Source organism: Rhodnius prolixus, unplaced genomic scaffold, assembly GCF_049639745.1.
Source record: "Rhodnius prolixus isolate KJV_2025 unplaced genomic scaffold, Rpr scaffold_6, whole genome shotgun sequence".
Taxonomy (NCBI): Eukaryota; Metazoa; Arthropoda; class Insecta; order Hemiptera; family Reduviidae; genus Rhodnius; species Rhodnius prolixus.
In genome coordinates, this window is record NW_027411634.1 from 37810416 (window position 1) to 37835951 (window position 25536).

The following is a 25536-nucleotide window of genomic DNA, read 5'->3' on the forward strand; positions in this document are numbered from 1 at the left end:
TACAAAGGGAAAAAAATCATGTGAATTTCTCATTGCCAAGCAAAAAAATAAAAATAAAAAAATTGGTGAAAAATAAATAGAAATATAAATTCAAGTAGTTGTATTATTTTTTACATGATAAGGCAGTTGATTTATTTTAACACAAAATTGAGAAAGAGAGAAGAACAAAGCATCTTAAATTCCTTATTCTGATACAGAGGTTTAGAAGGAAGTTAGTTAAAGCTTTTCTTAATTTATTATTTTTGCTAGATCTTACTTTTCATACTGCGTGCAACCTATGTATTATCACGTTCTTGTTACTGACTTTTTGACTATTACATTATTCTTGCTATGAGATATTTGTTATTAATAATGATTTTTCTTTGTTGTAGTCCTGCCGTAGACCATTGCACCTATTGTAATGGCATGGATCTACTAATCTGTGTAACTTTCTTCTCTACTGGCTTGCGAGGCATTGTTTACTTTTCACACATCGTAGGTTATCTTATAACTTTCACTTGTTTTGAAGGATATAATTTAATCACCTTCTAATGATTTTTCTATTAGATTTTTTTTTTCCGAAGTGAGGCCAATTAGCTAGATACTCATATATATGCAAAGGATTTTTATTTTCGATAGTCGTACAGAAGCAAATTGACTGAATGTTACTTTTGGAGCCCTTTCATACCGTAAGGAGTTTTTCATCGGAAGTTGATATTTGTCTCCGTATTTTTACTTTCTGCAGTAAGAAATCACGTCATATTTTTGACAATTGAGTTTTAAGGAAATATTTGTTCTTATGGTTTCAAAGTTAGACATTGATTCGAGTTTGTGTAAACAAGCATCTTTGTTACAGTGCAGTCTGTTACGAAAGAACATAGTCCGGAGGCCGAAAGTGCACCTCTGCACACACAAAAAATTCAAGACACTTCTGGGAAGGAGGTGAATAGGGTTTTTCTAAAGTACGCTTCCGTTTGATAATGAATCATATATAAAAAAAATATATATATTAAGAAGGGCTACATGTGCTACTAAATTTTGGAGTTTAAAGAAAATTGTCAATCGGAAGAACCTCTTTACTGAATGGATTTTTCACATTTTTAGTATTTTTTCATTACTAGCTTATGAGAGGACATTGGAAGGAGTCTCCGTTTTCTACACGAAGATATGGTGAGAGAATCGCTCGAAACTTCTTTGACTATTATCGGATGGTCAGGGACTTTCTATTACATTTTGAATGTTACAGATTCATTCATTAACAAAATTTCGAATTAAGGAACTCAATACCATGTTGAACATTTCTACTTATTTTCTATCATAATCTTTTTTAGTTTTAGTTACTGAATGATGTGGACAAATGAATCTTTTCTAATTCACTTCTTTAGAGAAGTAAGGCAAACATACCATTAAGGAGACTACGAAAGTAAGTTTTTTAAAACCAGATGTATTTGATTTTGAATGTGAGCCAATCTTCCCCGAAATGGAGATGTGGTCAAACCATTTGCACTGCGAATCCTTCAGTTGTGCCAATGTGTCGCCTACTACGGACGCATTCCCTTTTTTTTTCTTTTGCGTTTAAGTACACTGGGAAGAGATGTTCGTGTAATTGAATACTTCCGAGATAAATCCCAGGTACTGATTAATAAAAGTTTTAGTTATTGAAGCTGTAGAAGTTTATTATATAATTTTATAAAGAATTGAATTTTTAAAATTAAAATCTAGGAATACGCCCGACTTTCTTTTACTATAAATTCCGTGCTTGAAATATAGAATTTGTTAAGGTACTTGCAGTTATATCCAGTTCAAATGATACCGTTTAGCGAATTACATGAAATGTGATTGTGTTCACGTTTATGGAAGTGAATAAGAAAAGAGGGAAGGGATTATCTGAGGTGTTAGCGTATACTGGATTCCAACGCGGAGATCTCGGGTATGAATCCAGCTTGTCCATCCAGAAGTAACCAGTGTTGTCTGTAACGAGAAAGCACTGTCCGCAAGTTGGCAGTGCACTAGAAAAAGCTCCGGGTGCCAATAACCTTATTTGACGCGTTTTATGTATATATAAAAGAAGAAAAGATAAAACGAAAAATATTCCAAGGTGGTGAGAATTAAGGGAATCATGGCCTCACTATCTTAATTCCACTCTCTCCTTCACGCCACAAACCCTGTTAAGCTAGGCAACCTTAGTCAAGATTGTGGTAATCAATTCTTTCGGATCGTAAACAAACTGGCTTCCTCCCTACACCTAAGGAGCGGTGGCGTAAGTGCTCACGAGATGAGTCAACAGCAACACTTTAAGGTCCAACTGCAAAAAAGTTATAAAAACTCTGTACCCATGATGAAGGCAACTTCATTGGAGAGGGCACCTCAAAAAGGACGGTTCTCCCGGAATAGCGGTTAATCGTGGGGTCTACCCCTCTATCTATTAAAAAACCTTCAGTTATCAGACTCAAAAACAATAAAGAAGTGGAAGTTTAACCCATTATCAAAACTGAATCAAGAGTTAATGGCAACATTGCCATTATACTTCAAACAATTTTAGTCACAAAGGTCAGTATAACCTCACAGGTTTCGAGGCTGTTTTATGATTACGAGTAATGAGTAATGAGTCTGGGATTAACAGTGGTAACCTGAGAAAAAAAAAATTATAATAAAGGCGAAGTTAGCTAGAAAGTGCTGTAAGTTTGTTTAAGCCATTTATTCAGTTATTAAATATCTGTAATAATTAAGTAACTCTTATTTAACTTCAGGTTATTAAACGTCAAAGATTATAATTTTTCTAAGATGAGTGACTTTAACAATTCTTATGAGGTCGACAATTTGTCGTCTTCATTTGTTTCTTCATTACGATCACGTTTGAATAACTCACCTCCTACAAATATGGAACATGAAGAATTTTTACAAAAAATTAAGACAGCGGAACAGACTTTAAAGCCGTATGAAATAGTATCAATAATGTTTCTGCTACATAATGATGCTAAAAAAACATTTACTGATCTTGAACAGTATTTTAAAGATGGTAATTCAAATTTAATTTGCCAGTGGTGTTCAGATGCCATTGGATCTATCGATAATTGGGAAAGTAAATTTTATGAAAGTATATATTTGATAAAAAATTACAAGTTATTACTACAGTTTAATATAGAAGCAGTTAATGCAGTACATCAATATAATCATGGATATTTAATACCCAACGTTAGAGTTGGCCTCTATAAAATGTGTGAAAATTTAATCGGAAGTGATGTCGAAGCACTTCTAAAAAAAATGGGGGAGACAGAATTAAGGTTTGTAGCAAGTTCATGGCTTTTAAGTGGTGATGCTTTAGACTGAAAGATTAATTTTGAATCTAATTGATTTCTATGTATTAGGTACAGAAATTATTTAGAAATATACTTATTAAAGTGGATCTCTGAGGAGAAATTATGTATTGAAGACGAGGTAAACTTTATGAGTTTTTTAATTACTTGTGTTTTATAATTGGTCTGTAAACAAAAATTTATCATAAAGTAATTCTATTCTGTTATCTAGATCAACATTCGCCCTCTCCTTGATTTCTTGACAATAGAATTCAATGGTGACAATAGCATTCACAAGAAAACATTGGCTGAATTACTTCTTGGTCTACAGGATTCCCAATGTGATGACCTAATGGAGAAATCGCTAGCAAATGAAGCTTACTCAATAATCGATCCTAATAATATTGGGTTTTGCCTTATAATAAATCAAAAGAAATTTACTCCAGATCCATCTAATGAAGGTCTTGTAAGTGGTTTTTATTATTTACTCATTAGTTTCACAATAGTAGACATTAAAAAAATGTAAAACGTTTTGGGATATTCAAAGATGAAGGGTTTGGAAAAAGCAGTAAGATAGACTCCTATGGGTCTGTGAATGTGATTAGTATACCTCTTTGCACGGTGTAACTCGTGTAACATTTACAAAGTCGTCTCTTGGTCAGTTCTGAGTACAAAAATCATGACGAAAGAACAGGTGGAATAGTGAACTAAAATTTAGGTTTAGTTTACTCGGGAGGGCCTATTACTAAGGTGCCACGTAGCGAGAGGTTAGTGGCGTGCCCGCAAAGCTATGTATCGTAGTACTGGATTCCCACTTTCACTTGTAATAGTCATAAACTTCATATAATTATATCTTTTCTGTAATCGCAGAATAATGGGACCCATGATTATTTCTAAGTCCGGTTAATTTTCAATCGCGGTTTCGTGCTGTACCGCTTTACGGGCGTTGGAGGCGTGACGGTAGCTGAGCAGTAAGAGGCAAGGCCCGCAAAGCTACGTTGTATTGTGGTTCAGTTGGTTCGATTCCCGGTCTTAGGCCTTAAATTTTGTTTAATGCTTAATTAGAAAAATTGATAGTAATGTATGTTTGCTCTCAGCCTTCTGAAAGCCCACCTGAACAAAAAGGATTTACTTTATTTATTTTTTATTTTATTTTTTTTATTCCTGTTTTTTAAAAAAAAGTTGATTGCATTAGTATTATTGAAATCTTCGATTTAATGAAAAAAACTGCTAAAATCTGAATGTACTATTCAGCAAAGTGACTTTCGATTGACCGATTTTTTTTAAGCTTGGAATGTTGGTTAATATGAAATCCCTATAATATATTAAGTCCGTAAATTGCATTGAAATTGCTTTTGACCGACTCCCAATCATCCATCGCCTAGAACGGTCCCTTAATCGAATTCTCCAGGGAAATGTTTAAATAAAAATTATAGTACTTTTTGAGCTTAATAAAATTTTTAAAAAATCTAAGTGGCCGTTTTTGAGAAAATTAAAAAAAGAAAAAGAAAGAAATAATGTGAAACATTCGCTTGACTGATTTTGAATTTATAAAAAACACTTGACTCATGTGTTCTCAAATCTATATTATAAATTTTTGAAAACACAAAGTATTTAATCTAGATTATTGCAATTCATTCTTCTTAAGAGAAGTAACAGGAGGGATAACATGTACATTTCTAATGTTATTTTTTAAAATTAATAGCCACACAATTTTGTAAGTTTATTTTTTAAAAGTATTGCATTACTATATGTTTTTTTACGTTTTGAACTGTGCTAGTTGGATGTAGGTCTTGGAACATTTCTTTTTCATTTTTGCCATATGTTTCGACACAGATATGGATCTTGTATCTCATTGCTGTAACTTATCTGTCTAAAATTTTAGTAAATAAAGGAAAGATTGCATTCAAGACTTAGATTTAACTAATCAGAGATTTAAACCTCTAAGAAGGTGACTGGATCTGAGCAAATACCGGGAAAGTTTCGTTGTTCACTGGGGCAATCTTAAGTCATGGCTGCTATATTGGAGGGTCATATTAGTTTAACCTAGAATGAACATTTAAAATAGAAAATGAATTTGTACATAATAGCATTATATTTTAGCAACTAAACGAACGAATTGGAACTGAAAAAGATTGTGATTCCCTTGAGAGGATGTTGAAAATGCTAAAATTTGAATTTGAATTTGTTCACAATGTAGCCAGTACAAATATTAGAACAACTATTCAAGAGAAAGTTAAAACACATTTCAAACCGAATCATTCGATTTTTATGTTAATAATTCTCTCGCATGGATATAAAGGTAAGTGTGAAAACTTTTACTAACCTGATCATTATTCCCCCTTCAAAAAAAATCTTTCGTATGTTGCATTCACCAATTCTACCAAATTAATCTTTTAATGACCCATTAACTCATCCTACTATCACTCTGAGCTGAAATACAAATCAACATTTTGTACTACCGATTATCCGTCGGAATATAATGCTCTCAATCTATCTATTCTTGGAAGCTAGACAGATACTTGTTTCCGTAAGCATATCAACAGCAGATTCGAATACAATTTAGAAAAAAATGTGTGCCCATTTTGGGCTTCCTAGCAATATTTATCCATATATACTTCCTCATTATTTACCCATGTGATCGTTTGCTAGAAGAAATTGCTTCCAGTCTCCTGAATCTACTAGCACAAACTTCGAGTTGAAGATAATTTTGGTGTTTCACCGCAATTGACTTTCAAGCTGACACGGCTCTTTTGACGTGATCCGCTTTTCGAAACTATGATAGTTCGTAAACGACCAGGGATACAAGAAATATGCCACGACCTAACCACATTTTCATTTAGTTATTTTATTGTTTTATCATTTTTGAACTGGAAATTTTATAGGACTTATATTTGGAAGTGATTCCAAGCCGGTAAAAATTACATCGATAGATTATTCCTTACTACTGTCAGAGTTACAGGGAAAACCTAAGGTGATAATAATCCAGGCTTGTCAAGGAGATACATACCTTATAGGTACATTGTTAATTATAAATAAAGGATCCTTATTGGATAATTGATTTATCAAACTAAAGTTGATGTTTTCTAATTAGCATCCAAATTGGTAACGGACGCACCTATTTCTGTTTGGCCGAAAGATACAATATTTTGTATGGCGACAATCCCGAATTTTGCTTCATATCGTCATGTCGAGAAAGGTTATTTATTTATTTATTATTATTAATTTATTTTTTTTGCTTAGCACTAGAACTAAAAATTGTAACATACTCATTTACTACTAGCATACTTCTAGTAGGGTACTACTAGGAGGATTTTAAAAACTTGAAAGTTTCTGGAGCAGCTGTATTCCTCTCTCACAATTGTTCCCTGCAGAGAAAACCTAGTTTTTGTAAAATTCATTCTACAGTGTTTCACGAAAATTCCTCTTCTTTTCAGAATAAATTGCCTATTCAGTTGCGTTTAAACTTTCTTTTACTAGGTAAGGAAAATATTGCGATAATGTCTAATTTTCGATTTCGAATTATTTGGTGGAAATATCTTTGTAAGATCTCTGGATTAGTACTTATATAATAATAACATGCTATAATGCTATAGATTTCAAAATAGAGAGCGGATATAAGCGCAATTGGCCCGAAGTTTTGATTAGAAATGCTAAAATGTAACTACATTTTAAAAAATTTAACAATAACTCTATAATGAATCAAGACTATATTTTTCTGTCCGTCATAAAATATAGAACATTGTTGAGTTTGAACATTGTTGAAATAATTGAGTTTTTCCTCAAAGCAACTAAAGGCATTTCTGCGTACCCCAAAATTTCATAATGAACTGATTTTTGAACATTGTATGAGAGTTTGGGACAAAGTTAGGTCGTGTTTTGAACTAGTTGTTTAGCTGTCATTTGCCACTGAACTAATTCAGTGTTAGAATTGATCATTAATGTAGATACTGTCATTGCCTTTAGGTGTATAATATATACATATATATAATAATTATTTGATGAATGTAGGAGACATGCAAAGTTACATTTTTGGCAATTTTTGAACTACGAAAAAATTATAGCTACCATTTTCCCTTTAACTAATCAGTCGTTGGACTTGATCTTTGACTAGTATTTAGATGTTGACTATTTCAATAAATGTTTTATGATTTTATGATATGATGAAATTAAAACGAGATATTGAGTGAGAGTTATAAAGGGCGTGTTTTAAAATATAATAATTTTAGCTGCTATTTTCTCCGAAACTAATACATCATTAAGCCTTATATTTTACTCGAATAAAAAAAGGGTTGATGTATTCCCTAAGTTGCCAAAATTGTATAAACATTTTAAAGAAATAGTTGTAAGATATTGAGACTTAAATTTAGGTCGTGTTTTTAATTATGAAAAGATTAGCGGCCATTATCTCCTAAACTAATTAATACATCGTAAAAGCTTTTGTTTTCTCTTGAAATTACGAAATGTTGTGAATGCAGTATTGAGTACTTTTGATATGTGTATCTTTTGTCGTTTAATCAGTCCTTATACTTAACTTTTTAAGCTGTAAGTTTTTGTTAAGGCGATTTTATAAATAGTAATTTAAGTATATAATTTTTTTTAAACAGATGCTTTTTATTTTTTTAGGTACATGGTACATCCAGACTATGTGCGAGGTATTTGAACAGCATCCAGATTTTGAATTGACTAAATTACTAAAAATTGTACAAAAAAGACATTCCAATCAATCTGTTTTTAATACTGAAGAAAAACTTCGCTCTATGCCAGAATTTCACAGCCGCCTAGAAAAAGATCTATATTTTACTATAAGGAAAGTTGAATAATCTTACAATAGATTTGCTCTAAATGTGAATACAGTATGAGTAAGATTGATTGAATTCAACCTTTAAGATTGTGGTTATTAAAAAACCATCCACCTGCTAAATCAATACGTTTTTCCGAATTTGTTCACAACTATAAAATAAAGTTGGACATCTCTGAAATGTAGAACCAGTATTTTCTGTAAGGCGCCCAGTTGCAAAAACCTTACTTTAACCTTAATTACTTAAAAAAAGTCTTCCCTTTTTACTATTCTAAGCAAACTTTTATTATCTAAGCAATAATTGTTGTAAACATATGTTTCTTGTAAACCTCTATTTTTTACGTTGTAAATATTTATAGTTAAGCAAACAGATCCTTCACCTCCAGAAATTGGAGATTTTTTAATCAGTTTGATTGTTGATTAAATCATATTTAAAAACGTTTTTTATTTAAAACAGTATTTTATATACTAAATCACCAAAGACTTTTTTTCCTGGTTCTAGTAAAATATGGGTTATTGGTGCTTCACCAGTAGTTCAATGAAACAATCACAAAATTAAATACAGGATTCCGAGACAAATAAAAAAAGAAAAAAGATTAAATTAAGGATGCTTGACACTAATGAACTGTAAACAACTTCTAGATTCTTGCAAGAGAATCTGTTGAACATTCACACTATCTACATTCATTTAAGGGGAAATAAACTTTTGAAGAAAATTTTCTAATCATAAAACTTTAAGAATTATGGAAGGAGGAAATCCGGTAAGTATTTTACTTAAGATTTTTGTTGTTGAAAATGTTCCAAAAAATTATATTTTTAATCAATAACCTCATGTCTCTGCTCGCGGTTTAAACTTACAAATTTATGGTTAATATATTACTTATTCTTGATTATCATCATCATAATCTACGCCATAGCGATGGGAGTCTCCCTTCTTATATTTCTTCCTATGTTCTTCTCTGTCGTCTGCCAAAGCTCTCCTGCCCTTCCACACAAATTCCTCTTCTCTCGCACGCCTCCTTTACTCACTCTTCCTATCTGCATTGCGGTGGACCTGTTCCTATCCATTCTTTCACTTATGCTTCATATGCCATTCTAACTTTTCTATCGGAATCCTCTAGAACGTGCCAACATCTTTTGTATTACTTCTTTTGCTGGCTGTACATACAAGCTGGTTCTTATTGAGGCGTTACGAATCTTGTTTCTTCTGGTTTTTCCGCCTATCTTCCTCAGATACATCATCTCAGTTGCCTTTTTTTTTCTTTTGTGTTTTTTTAGTCACACTCCTAAGAGTATCGGGAGAAACATCGACCTACAGATCGGTAGCTTCTGTTATTGAGAAAGCCCTATCTAAACAACCTACCTCCGACACCCGTTTTTTCTTTAATCTCTTCATCCACATATCCATCCTCGTTTAAATGCGCTCCTAGGTACTAGAACTTCGAGTCGTAGTCCACTTTTTCTTCTATTCTAACCACTCTACCTTGTACGCATAGCCTCCATTTCTGTTTACTTATAAATATGTTTAATTTATAAATTATAAATTCTTTACAATTTAGGCATTAATTGAAAAACATAATAAACGTAATCAAAAAAACTTTTTATTTGATTATAGATCTTGAACATAATTTTTTACTTTAATTCACATTATTCTGGAATATTCAATTCATATTTAAAATTAAAAAAAATAAGATTGAAAAATACATAAATTTTACATAATTACAACAAAAGTTTGGAAAATTAATATTACATATTAAATTAAAAGTAAAGTAATTAATATTATAAAAATTTGCGAATCCAGTATTCAATTAACAATCAAACGGTTGATTTAAAAGGTAAACGCTTAAAAGTATATTGTTCCTACACCATCAAACAATCTTTTAGAAGTGTTCATGAAGTTCTCTTATTTTTGACATGTTTTCGTAATTGCTCAGTTTTTTCAACATTCATATCTGGATAAAATAAATAGGGTCTATTTGAAAATTTTTAAATAAGAAATGTTTTAGATAATTGCTGGGAAAAATATATACGTAGATAAATATACCTACTTCATGTTTAGTAATCTCTTCATTTTGAATCTCTTCAACTTAAAAAATTCTTTTACAATTTTCAAGAACAAAATTTCTTTTTTCTTCTTTTCCTCTTAAGTTCTTTGGATTTCCTTAGATGGGGTACTTTTTCTTCAGATTCCTTACAAACAAAATAAAGGTAAATTTCAACTATTTTTTGAAGAGGTAAATAGGTTTGAATCTATGATCTTTTTTACCTCAGTCTGAAGTTTTAATTTTTGTAAAGCTTTTTTAAAACGTCTCGATCTTCTCTCAAATATTTCTGCATTCATTTTTAATTCATCAACATTATTTCTATTGGCTTCCTTGAGTTTTTGTGTAAAAGGTACAATCTAAAAGATTAATACAATTGAATTTTTTTCTAGCATAAAAAGAAAACATGTGGCAATATATTCGATATAATTGGTTGAAGGAGAAAATTATGATTCCATGCGAGCCCATCTAGAATACAAAAAGTAGAATACTTGGGGCAGAGGCCAGTTAGGCTAAGCTACCTCCATCCAACAGGTCTTTTTCGACACTTTCAAAGGTAAATTCTCATTTTAATTTAAAAAATACATACACGTGTTCACATGCTTACAGAAAAGGTAAGGGATATTAATAAAAAACTAAATAATTAACTACTATGTATGAGAACGGTATTGTAAATATGAAGATTTTCAATTTTGAGTTTTCTCCAGAAATATTCGTTATAAGACCTTCGAGTTAGAAAAAATATTTCCCGAAAATTTAATTAAGAGTAGTGTTGAGGTAAATTTAAAAAGGATAGTTACCTTAACAACTAAATATGCCTCAAATGTTCGGAGTTTGAAGAAACTTTTTGGGTAAGAACTTTGAGAATCGTAGTTAGAGAAAGTTGTGTGAGTTTAACCCGATTTGTTTCTTATATTTTGAATGTATGCTACACTGCGACCTTTAAACTTTATTTAGATCTACCGTGCCTCTCACAACTCACCCTGCAACAACGCAGGTGATCTAAACCCAATCACCCCGCTCTTGTATTACGAGAACTAATTCTCCGTCTTCGGAAAAAGCAATCCCACCGGGGTTGATATCGGCCATTGGAGCGATATCTCGCAAAGTTTTCCCCTTTCTTCTGTTCTTTGTTTATTATTTTATTTTACCATATATAGTTAAAAAAAGAGTTTCTATGATTTGTGTTACTTTATTGGTTAGTAAAAGCAGTAGAAAGGAGCAAGTGGCTATTGCTTTCAAAAAAACGTACTTTAATTCCATATTTATCCAGAAAAATCTTTTTACCTATTCGAAATATATTTATTTTTACCTAGTTTGTAATATTGTTGGAATGAATCTCCGGAACCACTCCCGTAAACACATTCTTCATTATTTAAACTAGTATATTGATTCAGAAAATAGAAAGTATTTATTTTTTGTACTAAATAAATATTTATTTATTTATTTATATGGTAGGAATGTGCTAACAATATCAGCTGGTTTATGAAACAATGCCGACGGTGTATTTTACCTGTAGTACGTAATGATTAGTTGGATAAATTGAAATGGTGCCAGCTGATTGATTTAGTGAGTGAATTTATTGTAGCATTTTTTAACGCAAGAAATATTCGGTAGTATTAATTGGAATAGTTAATTGTACTTCGCACCATCGTTACTTTACAATATTTGGTTTTAAGAATCTGTGTGGTACGTTTTTCTTAGTATAACAGATTAAATAATCTTTAATCAATGTACATTACGGTATAAAATTAGACTGCCACGAAGAATTTATTTACAATTTTAAATTTTTATTTCGTGAAAATATGTTTTCTTTAAATTAAAATTCTCATAACTAACCTGTGACGGAGTGGTCAACGTGAGCACTGTACCCAACATGCCTGCTCGTCCAGTTCTTCCAGCTCTGTGCACATATCCGCGAACATACTTTGGTGGATCATAGGAAATAACATAGTTTACTTGTGGGATGTCAATCCCTCGGGCTATAACATCAGTACTTACTAACCTGCAAAAGGTAATAATAGGAAAAAAAAAATCCACTCAAAATATTCAACTATTTTCTTACTAGAATTATATAAACAAAGATTTATTTAAAACATATACGCACATATCAATTTCTCCATTGCTAAACTGTTGCAATACTAAATTTCTAGCACTTTTTTGCAACAGTGAAGACATATCTCTAATTTTCAAAGAAGGACATAGAAAAGAAATTAGTTTTGATAGTCGACTTGCTTCAGCCGCAGATTTACAAAAACAAAGTACCCGACGCCATCTGTAACTACTGAGAAGTTCTGCTATTACAATCGGCTTAAAATAGCTTTCCACTACTGTATAGTGTTCTTCTAATTCTCGAGGCATCGTAAACTTTCCTAAGTATTCTATTCGTTCTTCTTTCTCTATAGGAAAATATTTAAACCAATCGTTACAATTCGTAGTAGATATCTATTAGACTGCAGCAACAATTTATGAAACGAGAAGTAAATTAACATTACTAAACTAGAGGATTGGTCACAAATCGGTATTCTAAGATACTATGGAAGTGGACTCTTATCAAGTATTTGTTTATTGTTCGTTTAATTACGACTGACCCATACTTTTTTTTCTTAGTTTGAGAAATATAATATGGTACTTTTCCGTTAGCCGGGCGCAAATGTCGCCAATTGTGAACCAAACGCGAGCCAAGTCAACGGAATAAAAGTAGAAAACGTTCAACTATAAACAAATATTAATAAGTTGAAAAGAAAACAGTTTTACCCAAAACTGTTTTTCGCTTGCGCCCGGCTAACGGAAAAGTACCTATAATATTTCCTGAGAAAGTAAAACATAAAGTAACTCTTACTCTACATGCCAACAGTTAAAAAAGTCAAATAGCAGACTAGTAACAGAAAAAAACAATTATGTAATAATAAGTTTTAGTTTTTCTGAAACTCGAAACGAGACTAATCTTGACTATACACATTACACTGAAATTAAAGCAGTCCTACCAAACTTTCAGGAGAGGAGGAAACGGCCTCACCTATTGTTGCGCTATGAAAGATAGTAGCGCAAAAAGAACTAGTAGGGAAAGTCCTCAACCTTCTTAGTAGGGGAGGTTTCGTCTACTAGATCCAAAATGGGCACAATAAACCTCTTTTGGATGCGGTGCCGTGGGGCATAGGTCCCCAAAGCTGTGTTTGCAAAAGTTGTGTTTGGGTGAGTAGTTAGCTATTGATTTTTCTTATCTCCGGTTACAAAACATATCTAGAAATAAAAATTATAAACCTATCATGATTACCATTATTAACCTCCGAAGCTTCTTTATTCTTATCTGTAGAAGTAAATAGAATTGGTTGGAACAAATTTAATCTCTTCAGTTTTTCTGGATCTTGAGAAAGAGTTGCAGAGAAAAGTAGTTTTTGGAAAATTGATTTCCTTTTTCTCAGATAGTTCAAGGAAAGCGAAGAGAATATTTCTTGACCTGTAAAATTATTTATGAAAATTAAAAGTTTCTTAGTTAACTTGATAACTAATCTAATACATAAGATATGAAATTTCCTGAGTGAGTACTTCATTAAGTAGAACCGTAACTACTAAAAGTAGAAGACCAATTGGAAAGGAAAAGTCTTTCTTTTGTGACTTAGAAACTTGGAAAAGATTTTTGTAATGAAGTTATCAAAGATTATGTGGGGAAAAAAAACAGTATAAAATGCCTATTACTGTGGGCCAAGGCGTAAAGAACCTACTAAGCTCATTAACCCTATTTCACTGATTGTTGAAATTCGCCTTTAAAGGAAGAGGAGGCACAAGAGGTTATCAAAGTTTGGAAGAAGAAAAATAATATAACACGCAAATGAATTTAATAATTTAACTTTGTTCAGTAGTCGGAATTAATTTAAATCGATAGCTCATTTTTCAAAAAAAAATAAAAAAGGTTACACTTGCAAATAATTTATGAGGGAATAAATTATTGACGCAATTAAATTAATCTGCTGTAAAATTGCAATTACGTTTGGCATTACACTTAAGTTTCTGTCTAACGTCATTCTGTAGGTACGGTGCAATAGAATTGACGATGCAATAAACTACCTTTTGAAATTCCAAATCAGCCGTTCTCCCCAGCTCCGTTAAATCATTCATAAGAAACCAGACGTCTTCGTAAGAAACCCGAATCCTTCAAAATTCTAAACTGTTGCAAGATGCTCTTCTTCAAAATATTGTCGAGGTCATAGTATTTTCTGGACGTGTTCAAGAGGTTAACTATCAACAACAGTATTATATCCGATGGAATTCAAAAGATTTCTCCTAATTCAAGTCAGCTTCGCAATGACAATAAAGAAACTCAGAACGGCCGTAAATTTGAAAGATCAGAGAGGAGGATTGTTTCGTATGAGCGTGCTTGATGTTCCATTGTAATTCTGTTTACCTAAATGTTTTTCCAAGTAGAAGAGCCAATCATTCTGAATTCCATCTATTACCCTATCTGCTTCGTCTATCACGAGATATTTAAGATTTCGCAGATTGAACCTGAAAAATGTCAATGTATTTTTACTAACTTCATACTTTCTTTAGTATTCAAACTAGATTCCGCATACTTACCCTTCTGTTTTCTGCAAATGCTCGACAAGTCTACCAGGTGTTGAGACCACAATATCCACTAAACTTTCATAGGTATCTGCTACACCTGAAATTAGTTAATAATAATCCTTTTAATTTTATAAATGTTTCACCTTCTTTTAAAAAATTTACTTTTTTTTAAAAATGTTAAAAAAACCTTTAATTTTCCTCAACAGCAGTTCTTGTTCTATTTGTAAAGGTACTTTCCCTCCAGTTATCGACACTGCTCTGAGGGTTGATCCCTTAATAAAGTTACGAAACACATTAGCCACTTGTTCGGCCAATTCTTGGACTGGAACAACTACTAAGCAACGTATTCTTGGTACTAGGCGATTTATTAGGCCCTGAAATAATGCATTCATATAATTAAACAATTCAATCGTACTGAATCCGTAAGAAAATATAGTCATCAAATACTAACCTGAACAATAGGTAAAACATAGGCGAGAGTTTTTCCAGATCCTGTAGGAGAGGAAACACAAATATCACGAGAAGTGAAATTGCAAGTGGATCTACTAGTTCTCTCAGTTTGTTTTAAAACCCACGGAATGACTGCTTCTTGAACTGATGAACAGTAAATTGTAAGATATTGTGGGAGTTTGTAAAAACGATTGTATGTTTGTTTCAGCTTAAAATACTACGTGTACTATTCATTCCAAGGATGAAAATGTAAGTAATGCAAAACGAAAATTTAGTGTGAACACTCTCATTACTAGAATGAACTAAAAATCAAAAGCTTACAAAAATTAGTAGGAAACCTGAAAATTCAGGTATAATACTACAATTTTATTACCTGGAAAAAAGTGCGTAATATTATTTTCTTTTAAATTAAGCATTATCTTATAATTTAAGTCTGGAATTGGACAGCTGGTTTGTGAAAGATCAGTATGGATCAACTTAGGATGCGACAGCCACTTTGGAAGCACTGCTTTAATCTGAAAACAAGAAATTTTATTTGATTTATGAAGGTAATATTTTAAAATATGAACTTGAATTAAATTAATCTAATTTAAATCTGAGTAGAAGCCTCCCTCTCCCTGGAGAAAAGCTGCTCTTGGGAACAGAGTAAACTTCACCGTAGTGTAATAACTTGGTCCTTCAAACCCGAAAAATAAGTAAACTGCAGTTATGTCCAGAGATTCGTAATCGTAAGTCACAACTTAAAATGTAACTTGCTATTTATGAGGAAAGTATTCGAAGGTTTTTTCGGATAGCATAATTACAGCGTGTATTACCTGAAGAAGTAAGAGCAAGTTTTTATAATATATTATTTAATAAATTTACCTTATCATTTTTGCTGAAACTGTGATCACCAATAATAGTGAAATTTTCAGTGGTTGACCCTTCACTTTTTACAGAAGTTGAAGTGGATATTTTCTTTTGAGTATTTAAGTCAAACTTTGTACTGCTATTTTTTTCATCTACTTCGGCTTTTACTTTTTTTATTGGTAAATTTGTATCTAATCCTTGCCTTTTTAGCTGTCTCTTTTTTACTTTTTTAAAAAACTTAGTAAAATGATCCACTTCAGTTGCATTTTCAGAATTTATAGTTGTCTTGTACCTATGAAAGCAAGAACAGATCTCACACAAATGTAGGTGAAAATTGAAAACTCCAAAAGGGAGCACAGTATATGTAACTACTCAATCACTTGAATTTACAAATCAATCCAAACGTTTGCAGCGAATCCTGAAGTTTTAATCAACTTACCTATTGGTGGACATTGTTATTATGTAATATAACAAGAAGAAAATGTTAAGACTTGCTTAAAATTTATTTTGGTCGTCCAATAATTATTTTTAGGAATCAACTATTACACCATAACCTTCAATTTGTAACCTGTGTCCCACGTTTTGATGGTTTATAACCTCAGTTCTAGCCTAAGCAGATGTAGCAGACTTTAAATACTTTCGATATGACATCAGTATCGATACCTTTCTTTCATTACTTGGTACTAAAGCAAGCAAGCAGGTAATATAATATATAAATATAAAGCTTATGATCTGAATTGAAGACTAGCAAACTACAGGTTAATTGCAGAATATTTTTTTGCATTTAAGGCACGCAACATCTGAGCCTTTTCCAGTGCGAGCTCCGGACTGTATTCCTTCTTTACAGACATTGTCCATCATCTGGCAATGAGCTGTAAGCTCTTAGAAAAGAAAATGTAAGGACCAGCATCTGGATTCGCTAACTACTCAGCGAATCCTTTCCCTTATTGCAGAGTTCATAGTAATAAGTGATCTTTGCTGTAAAAGTAAGACATGCCAATTGCAATCTTTTTTTTTTTTTGACATTTCAACTTGACTGGTTATCTGCAGAACTCTGGCAAGCAGGTAATCTTATAGTTATAATCTCAATTGAAGACTGTAAACTAAACTGTTAACAATTGTAATATTTTTAACATTGAGTGTTTATCTTAATGGTTTCAGTTACATAAACAGACAGGGCAGAAGTCTCACCAACCTTAAATGTAACAATGTAAAAAATATTGTTAATGATTTCATTTTCCTTGGTTAAAGGTTTGGCAAAAAAAAAAACAATGACTGAAATTGAATCTTCTTGATAAAGGTTGTTTTTTCTGTTAATTGGCTGAGGAGATCTTTAGAAATAGCCCGAGTAATAGGGACTTGTTTATCTTCTTATCCTGGTAAAATACACTGTCATACCTGTAATAGGGTAACACTCACTGTGTGAGACATTGTTTCGGATAATCCTGCGCAATTAATAATGTAAGACCTTACTTCAGATAATTTAAATCTTGTGCTAAATACTGGTCTGCAAACAAATATAATCTACTTACCTATTCTAAGAAAATTAAAAACTGCCTTAAATGTATTTACTGAGTAGAACTGTACTGAGTGTTGTGTTTCTACTTCAGTTAGTTGTATTAGATTGTAATTAAATCATAATTTTATGTTTTTTTTTCTTTTGCAGCTACTTCTGGACAACTTAGCGTAGTTCTATAAGAATTTTCGGTTCTTTGCGCCCTTTATTATTTTATCGAACATGTTTTCTAGTGCACCTCTACTTTTAGTCATTAACAGTAAAGGTAAGTTATGAATTAGTTAATTTTTTAACGTTATACCTTAGAAGTTTCGAGCTTTATATCAATTCTGCAAGTTGTGTAACTATATTATATATATATATATATATATATATATATATATATATATATATATATATATATATATATATATATATATATATATATATATATATATATTATATATATATATATATATATATATATATATATATATATATATATATATTAAACATTATTATTATTATTAACATTATTAACATTATTTACATTTAAATATATAAAGTTTATTTTGTAACATACGGGCAAACGTATTAAGATGTTTTAGATGTTTCTAAAGATTAATTATATTAACAATGGCAACTATACTGGTGTATATAACATTAATTAAACATTACAAGAAATATGCAGCCCTAAATTGTGGGTATAACTAATCAGGTTTAGCGTAACCAGATGTTTTATTTCCTATGTGCACTTTTCTTTCTTAAGGATACTTAATATTTTAAAGTAATGCAGACAAAAGTTTGGAGGCTTGCAATAGATCGGCTAAGTTGTATATCGACAATGGAATGTAGAGCCGACTCCGTACCCTACACCTGCTCATAGAACTCACTCTTCAACCACATCTACTTATAGAAACGTAAGTTTCTTCAAATATCTTTTTCATTTTTTTTTTTTTTGTATAATTTTGTGCTGGGTGCACAAAAATTCACATCGTATTAATTCAATAATTTGCATTTGTTTTAATGTTAATGAATAGATTTAGTTAGTCAGTAAAAAAATCTCTCTACGTCAGATTCATTTAACAATCCGTTGATTAATCAGGACCAGTGGGTGTCGTAAGAGGAATTCGCTTGTGTCTACAACAGTTTTTTTTTCTTTTAAAATAGCATTAGATATCTATTGTAACTCTTTATTACTTCCAAACTGTATACTCAATGATAATTTTTTGTTTGGAAATTATGTATTTTAATGTGAACACTTGAACACCTTTCTCCAACCCCAATAGAATAGCAATTCTATTTGTACTTAATTTCATTAAATGCGTATTGATGTAAGCTTAGATATCAATACAAAATCTGCCATAAATGAATGTCTAAATTAATGTGTGCCATGACTTAACTAATGTGTTGTTTCAACAGCACTTGGCACGATCAATTCTGTTTTTATTTTCAAGTTACATCTATTACCTTTCATACCTTTTATAATTTTGGAAGGATGTTTAGGATAAGGTGATTCTCTGTTATTCAAGCAATTAGGATGCTTAGGTTATGAAAATTGCTAATGCTCCTACCAAATATACAAAAAAATAAATTAAAAACCAATTGATTTAACTTACACATCCTGTTTAGCTATTTTTTTTCTAAATAGGAGATCTCCAATCTTTTTAAATTGGCAAAGTGCAAGGTTATTTAAGTTGATCTGCCTTGGAAACTCTTCAAAAAATAATTTTTCTTGTATGTTAATAATAAATTCTGGTACTTACTTTTTCTTTTAATACTTACAGGCATTCAGAGGCGGAAATAATGTTGGAAATCATCTTAGGGGTCTAATAATTGTCAGGTAACTTACATTCCAACCCATACAATATCTTTAAAAATTGTACGTTTAGACATTCAGTTACTGTACTTTGCTTAACATCTGTAGACGTAGTTAGGGGTGCAACTAATTGGATTTAGCATAACCAACTGACAAATTGTAATCCATTTTACAGAGAATACCTACTTCTACCTATCTATCTTTCTTTACTACAACGGATTTACACTGAAAAAGCAATTCGGATTTACAAAAGAGTGGTGACCTAAGGTAGAGCTAATGGTATATTCTACATCTACAAAAAAAAAAAAAAGTAAGTAAGTAGAATATATATAAAAAATTTGTTCATCGTCAGCTGTGGTCATTAGCGCCCGTAAATCTTGTTACTTTCATTTCGATTAACTTATTATTAGAAAAAGATAAGTTGACATTAAGGAAATTTATAAAGAATATTTAATTTCTTTGGCTGTAAAAAGATTATTGTCTCTTTGTATTGAAAGGTTTTGTTAAAAAAAAGTTTTTCTAGTGAAATTAATTGAATAAATCGGGGCTTTGAGGGTCCTGTGATCGTTCTCAAAAATAAAAGAAGCCACATATCCCGTTAACCTATTTTCCAAAAAAAAGAATCGAACATTCGTTCAACGCTTCTTCATATTTCATATGAAAACCTCCTTCATGACATATTACATATGAAACTGTTCATTATATCAAAGTGACAAGTTGAAAGATCATTTAAGTTGTTTGTTTCTAAAAATAATTGTTATAACATTTTTATTTAGATTAGGGAGTATTATAGAAACTCCTCTTCTGTTTAGTTAGCTTACTTCTATTCCAGTACTTTTTTTTAAAAAAATTGAACTTTTTAACATTCATTGCTATACTCAACATCTATTGGTGGTTGATGTAACCAACCATTGATATCAATGTAATTCATCTTTCACAGAATCAACTACTATCAGTCTATTTTCGCACTAGAATGTATTTATTTTGAAGTTACTGTTATTAATTTAATGGGGTTTAATAAGAAAATATTAACACAGAACACGTGTATTAGAGATGAGCAGAAGAACACACATAGCAAACGCATACAAGAACAATAAGACCGCCAACAACAGCCAACATAACAACAATATTTTTCTTAACACCCTCTCTCAATGAGATGTAGTTACTTAATGTCTACAATAAGAAACATCGAATTGAATACTAATAACACAACATCCACATAAACTAAAATAATTAACAAGATATTAAATGTTAAAAAAACAATTAGTGAGCAGAGAGTTTCTAAGAGTTTCAAATTTTTCGGCTCCTAGAGCTTTGGTAAATAGATCAGCTATATTTTCTTTTGAACATAGTCAATTTTAATAACATTATTTAGGCACAGATGTTTGATGAAATGAAATTTTATTTCTATGTGTTTGCCACGTTTGGTATTTGAAAATGTATTTGCTAAAGATATCGCACTAGCGTTATCTATTTTAAGAACTGCTTTCATTTCATCAGGCTCTTGTCCTTTCTCATTAAACACATCTTTAACAGATTTTAACACTTTTTCACATATCACCTCACTGCTTGCTCTTTTCACTTGACTCAAATCACTTAACACACCACGAAGATTCACTAACTCTTGAGCAGCGAACCCTGCCGCGATGTATTCAGCCTCCATTGTTGATTGAGCAACACATCTCTGCTTCTTTGAGTACCATGCGATAGGGTTTCCAGCATGAAAGCATATGAATCCACTGACACTTCTTCTAGAGTCATTTTGATCAGCTCCCCAATCAGCATCACTCATACCTTCTAAGCCTCCTGTATTTTTAGAAATAGGGAGCCTTAGATCTTTTGTACAACTTAAGTAACGTAGAATTCTTAGGCCAGCTTTCCATGTTTGACTGGTTGGCTTGTCGAGATATCTGCTCAAATATGATACAGAGAAAGTAATATCTGGTCTTGTTGTTATAGAGATGTACATTAGACTACATATCAGTCTCCTATATGGCACATCATATATAATATCCAAGCTTTCATCTGCCTTGAACTTAGCCTCCATAGGTGTTGAGATTGTCCTACACACCTCCATGCCAAACTCTTTTGTCAAACGATCTATCATTTTAGTTTGAGACAAGTGTAAACCATTTCTAACATGATTAATTTCCATTCCTAAAAACGATTTAGGACAACCTAAGTTTTTTGTATTAAAATTCTTCTGTAGATCTTTCAATAATGAATTCACATTCTCCTCCGTCCCAGCCAGTATCGCATCATCAACGAAAAGAACTAAGTATATATTATCTTTATAGTAAAGACAATAATCATAATCAGATCGTGTAAATCCAAGATTTTTCATTACGGATGAAAATTTATTGTTCCAACATTTTGGAGCGGAGCGGAGACCATATAGAGATCTATTAAGAATGAAAGTATTTTCTTGACATTTTAAACCTTTAGGTGTTTTAATATAGACCTCTGTATCTAAATCTCCATTCAGGAAGGCGGTGGGGACATCAATTTGAGTTAAAATCCAGCTATACTGGACTGCTACTGATAACAAGAGTCGAACAGTTGGGATCCTACATACTGGTGCGTAGGAGAATTCCCATTCTTCTTGAGGAACTTGAAATCCACGAGCCACAAGTCTCGCCTTCTTGGTTCCATCTTCTTTGATTTTAAACACCCAACGTGTTTCAATAGCTTTCATTCCTTCAGGTAATTTTCCGGGGGTCCAAGTTCCAAGTTTCTCGTGAGACTCTAATTCTGAATGTATTGCACTTTTCCATTCTTCTGATTCCATGGCCTCTTCAAACGTTTTTGGTTCTTCATTAGTTGACAATAGAAAACAGTAAGCTGTGTACAGCTCATAGTCATCCAGATATCCAGGTTTTTTCTTTTTTCTGTTTGTAGTAACTATTTCATCTTCTGCATTTTTATCCATAGAACCCATTTGTAAGTCATTCTGCACTACTTGTTCACCCTCTTCATTAATCTTTATTACTGGATTATTTTCTACCCCTTGAATTGGAACGATAGTGTCTTGTCCATTTTCCTTGACCATATTATTATCTTTGTATACCATGATTGACTCATCGAATTTGACATCTCTTGACTTTATTATTTTCCTTTCCTTTGGTAACCACAATCTGTAGCCACCTCCACAGTAACCGACCATTACCGCACGAACTGCTCGGGGTTCCAATTTCCCAGGCTTAGGTGTCACAGTATGCCATGCTCTACATCCGAATATTTTCAATTTGGACAGATCATTTCGCCCATTCCACAGATCCGAGGGAGTTTTACCTCTAGGCAAAACTGAAGTTGGTGACCTATTTGTTTCATAAACAGTACATTTTAGTGCCTCTCCCCACAAATATTTGGGAACCCCAGAATCAATTAATTTAGTTCTTAATTTTGAGAGTAGAGCCCCATTCATTCTCTCACATCTGCCATTCATTTGAGGAGAATGACTTATAGTATATTCCATTCGAATGCCATTTCTTTCCACAAAGTTTAAAAAATACTTCGATTTCGCTTCCCCACCATTGTCTAATCTTATGCGCCGGACGCTTAAACCGAACTGAGTTTTTATTTCTTTAATGTATGATATCAAGTTTCTAGCTGCTTCGCTCTTATTTTTCAGCAATTTAACAACTACAAAGTGGGAATAATCATCTAATATTACCTGGAAATATTTTTCGCCATTGAGTGTACTCGGTGTGATGGGACCAACTAAATCGCTTGAAATAAGACTTCCTATTTCTGTTGCACGCTTTTTGTTCTCATAAAAGGGTTGCCTCTTTGCCTTGCCTTCTATACAAGATTCGCATAATTTGTGCGGAGTAGGTAAATTCAATTGTGTTAGCCCATCAATTGAGATGTGCCCCATTCTTTTATGCCAAAGATCTCCTTCATTGGCAGCAACAAAGCACTCTTCATTAAATTTATCCGCTTCAAAAAGGAAAAGACCATTTTTGGGCTTGAAGAAAAGTACAGGTTTATTTTTAATGAAAACAGTTGTACCTGATTTATCAGTGACTATTTTCGCCCCACGGCTAGCAATTCTTGAAGAAGACAAAAGATTGTGCTTCATACCAGGAACGATTAATGCTTCGATAACGAATTTTTGTCCCTGGCAATAAAGGCTCAACTTCCCCCTTTCATTTGCTGTCAATAGCCGGCCATCCGCTTGAACTATTTTTACTGTATTTTCTAATTCTGTAATGTTTTTCATGAAACGTTTTAACTCTCCTCTGACAAAATGATTTGAAGCGCCGCTGTCATAGATAAAAGATTTTTCTTCGAAGATCATGCCTGAATTACAACTTTCAGTTGTAAATAAATCAACTTCACTCTCACTTTGAGCATGATTTGCATGGCTATCCCTTTCTGTAAATTTTCTTCCTTGACTCTGCCGTGAAGGAAAATTGCTACCTCGGGTCCTTCTGGCTCTGTGGTATGATTGGTACCCTCTACTGTTTGATCCACGTCCTCTTGTTTGGTTGCTTCCCTGGACCATTTTTGGACAGTTCGCCTGGAAGTGTGAACTATCCCCACATCTAAAACAGCCATTATTTTGAGCTTTAAGGCCTGTCTCAGAAATATCTTGAGACTTAATTTTTAGTTCATGATCCAACAGACGTGCCTTCACAAAATCCATTTTTATTTTTTCAACAGTTTCCAAAGCAGTGACCACAGTATCATAATCTTCTGGAAGTGAAAGAAGCAAATGACATATTTTATCACTTTCGTTCAGCGTGGAACCTAAATCACTCAGTTCTCTGATAATTTTATCAAAATTAAGAAAATGGTCTTCCAAATTTTCAAACCTCTCACTTTTTAAGTTTACTAGCTTCCTCCATAAGGTTAGTTTAGAAAAAGAACTAGACCTCGCAAATACATCTTTTAAAGCTTGAAGCATTTCTTTTGATGTTTTAGAATCTTGAATAATGTCAAGATGTTTATCGGAAATACCTTGAATTATGATGGCTTTTGCTTTTGCATCGTTAATGAGAAAAATTTTCTTTGCTACTGCATCAGTTGGAGGGTCACTTTCTAAAACGTCAACTAACTGTTCTTTTTCAAGAATTGCATTCATTCTAAATTTCCAGTTCGTGAAATTATTCGCTGAGAGTATAGGCACAGGCAAAGTAAGCACTGACATTTTTATAACCTGCACTATTTGAAATTATTAAATTAATCACGTAAACCGTAACACTAATATACATTTTAATTTAGAATAACTGGGCCCATAACCTGTTATTAATTTAATGGGGTTTAATAAGAAAATATTAACACAGAACACGTGTATTAGAGATGAGCAGAAGAACACACATAGCAAACGCATACAAGAACAATAAGACCGCCAACAACAGCCAACATAACAACAATATTTTTCTTAACAGTTACGAAAACCAAAAACGGGCAGTAGTTTACTGACACAACAGTCTCATGGATGCAGAGGAACCTTGGATTTACAGACAACCGCTTTTACAACATCTATAGCTTCTCAAAATAACCGTAAGTTATATAACTTTGCTTTTAGTAAGTTGTTGTTTGTAATTTATCAAGTGAACAGATATTACGGTAATTTATTAAAAATCAACTCTAGCTATAATAAGAATTTGGTCTCTGGGATTTGTTTTCTTTATCTAACAAGAGTTTTGATGGCCCTAGAATTTCTTATTTTATTATTTAGAAACTGGTGCCAATTTTTTGAAAAAAGGGAAAAACCCAAAAAAGAATAAATTCTTTAGCGTTCCATTACATTACTAATAAGTCAAACTTGAAATATACGTAAACATAATGCTTATGCTATCTAGCGACAACAGCTTGAACTAGTTCAGCCTTAATTGAATCTATCTAGTTTTAGCAATCGCCGCTAGATAGCATGAAAATGTACTTTTTGTTCACCTTTCTTTCTAAATTTTTATGGAAATTATTGGTTATAAAAAAGAAAGGATAGGTTTGTGAACAATTAGGATAGTTACCATATTATACTTAGTAAGATTTTTAAATTCAAGGGAAACATCTAATACCTTTTTGTAGTATTTTGTTTTGAATTTTTGAGATTTAACTAGAAATCATTTTTCAGAACAAATACCTAGAACAAATTGCCAGCAATTCAAATTGAATCTAATTGCTAATAGAGAAATTAATTTTCCAACCAGGGCACTTTAAATACAATAGAAGACTGACAACCTCCATTAAATAATAACTCCCTCAGCAAATAATGTGTTTTTGTCAGTTTT

General features: G+C 32.1%; 2 protein-coding genes across 17 annotated transcripts; one reads left to right on the top strand and one right to left on the bottom strand.

Moving 5' to 3' along the window:
• Nucleotides 1–1907: 1907 nt before the first annotated feature.
• LOC141460563 (caspase-3-like) lies at nt 1908–24805 on the top strand. Of its 14 annotated transcripts, XM_074140718.1 has the most exons (20): nt 1933–2657; nt 2730–3263; nt 3348–3417; nt 3508–3741; nt 5379–5577; nt 6161–6292; nt 6370–6474; nt 7902–8837; nt 10511–10674; nt 13117–13313; nt 15343–15484; nt 15567–15682; nt 16516–16683; nt 16773–17048; nt 17145–17444; nt 17650–17764; nt 18248–18398; nt 19266–19321; nt 19473–19607; nt 24691–24805. In XM_074140718.1, exons 2-8 carry the CDS (start codon nt 2764–2766, stop codon nt 8096–8098), a joined length of 1437 nt encoding a protein of 478 aa, XP_073996819.1. In that variant the 5' UTR covers nt 1933–2657; nt 2730–2763; the 3' UTR covers nt 8099–8837; nt 10511–10674; nt 13117–13313; nt 15343–15484; nt 15567–15682; nt 16516–16683; nt 16773–17048; nt 17145–17444; nt 17650–17764; nt 18248–18398; nt 19266–19321; nt 19473–19607; nt 24691–24805. The 14 variants fall into 14 exon arrangements, with proteins under 14 accessions (XP_073996827.1, XP_073996822.1, XP_073996819.1 ...); XM_074140716.1 differs by having other exon boundaries at nt 10511–13313; nt 19473–19611; XM_074140713.1 differs by having other exon boundaries at nt 10511–13313.
• Nucleotides 9656–16579, bottom strand: Dbp73D (putative ATP-dependent RNA helicase Dbp73D). 3 transcript variants are annotated; one of them, XR_012462139.1, is made up of 13 exons: nt 16423–16579; nt 15999–16275; nt 15508–15649; nt 15136–15278; nt 14872–15058; nt 14697–14781; nt 14524–14624; nt 13396–13578; nt 12226–12517; nt 11958–12123; nt 10343–10477; nt 10125–10266; nt 9656–10028 (listed from the first exon to the last, which is right to left on the bottom strand). XR_012462139.1 is itself a non-coding variant. In XM_074140711.1 (12 exons), the coding sequence occupies exons 1-12, from the start codon at nt 16434–16436 to the stop codon at nt 10186–10188; spliced, it is 1806 nt and encodes a 601-aa protein (XP_073996812.1). In that variant the 5' UTR covers nt 16437–16579; the 3' UTR covers nt 10122–10185. The 3 variants fall into 3 exon arrangements, 1 of the variants encoding a protein (XP_073996812.1); XR_012462140.1 differs by having other exon boundaries at nt 9656–10048; XM_074140711.1 differs by lacking the exon at nt 9656–10028 and having other exon boundaries at nt 10122–10266.
• Nucleotides 24806–25536: the final 731 nt, after the last annotated feature.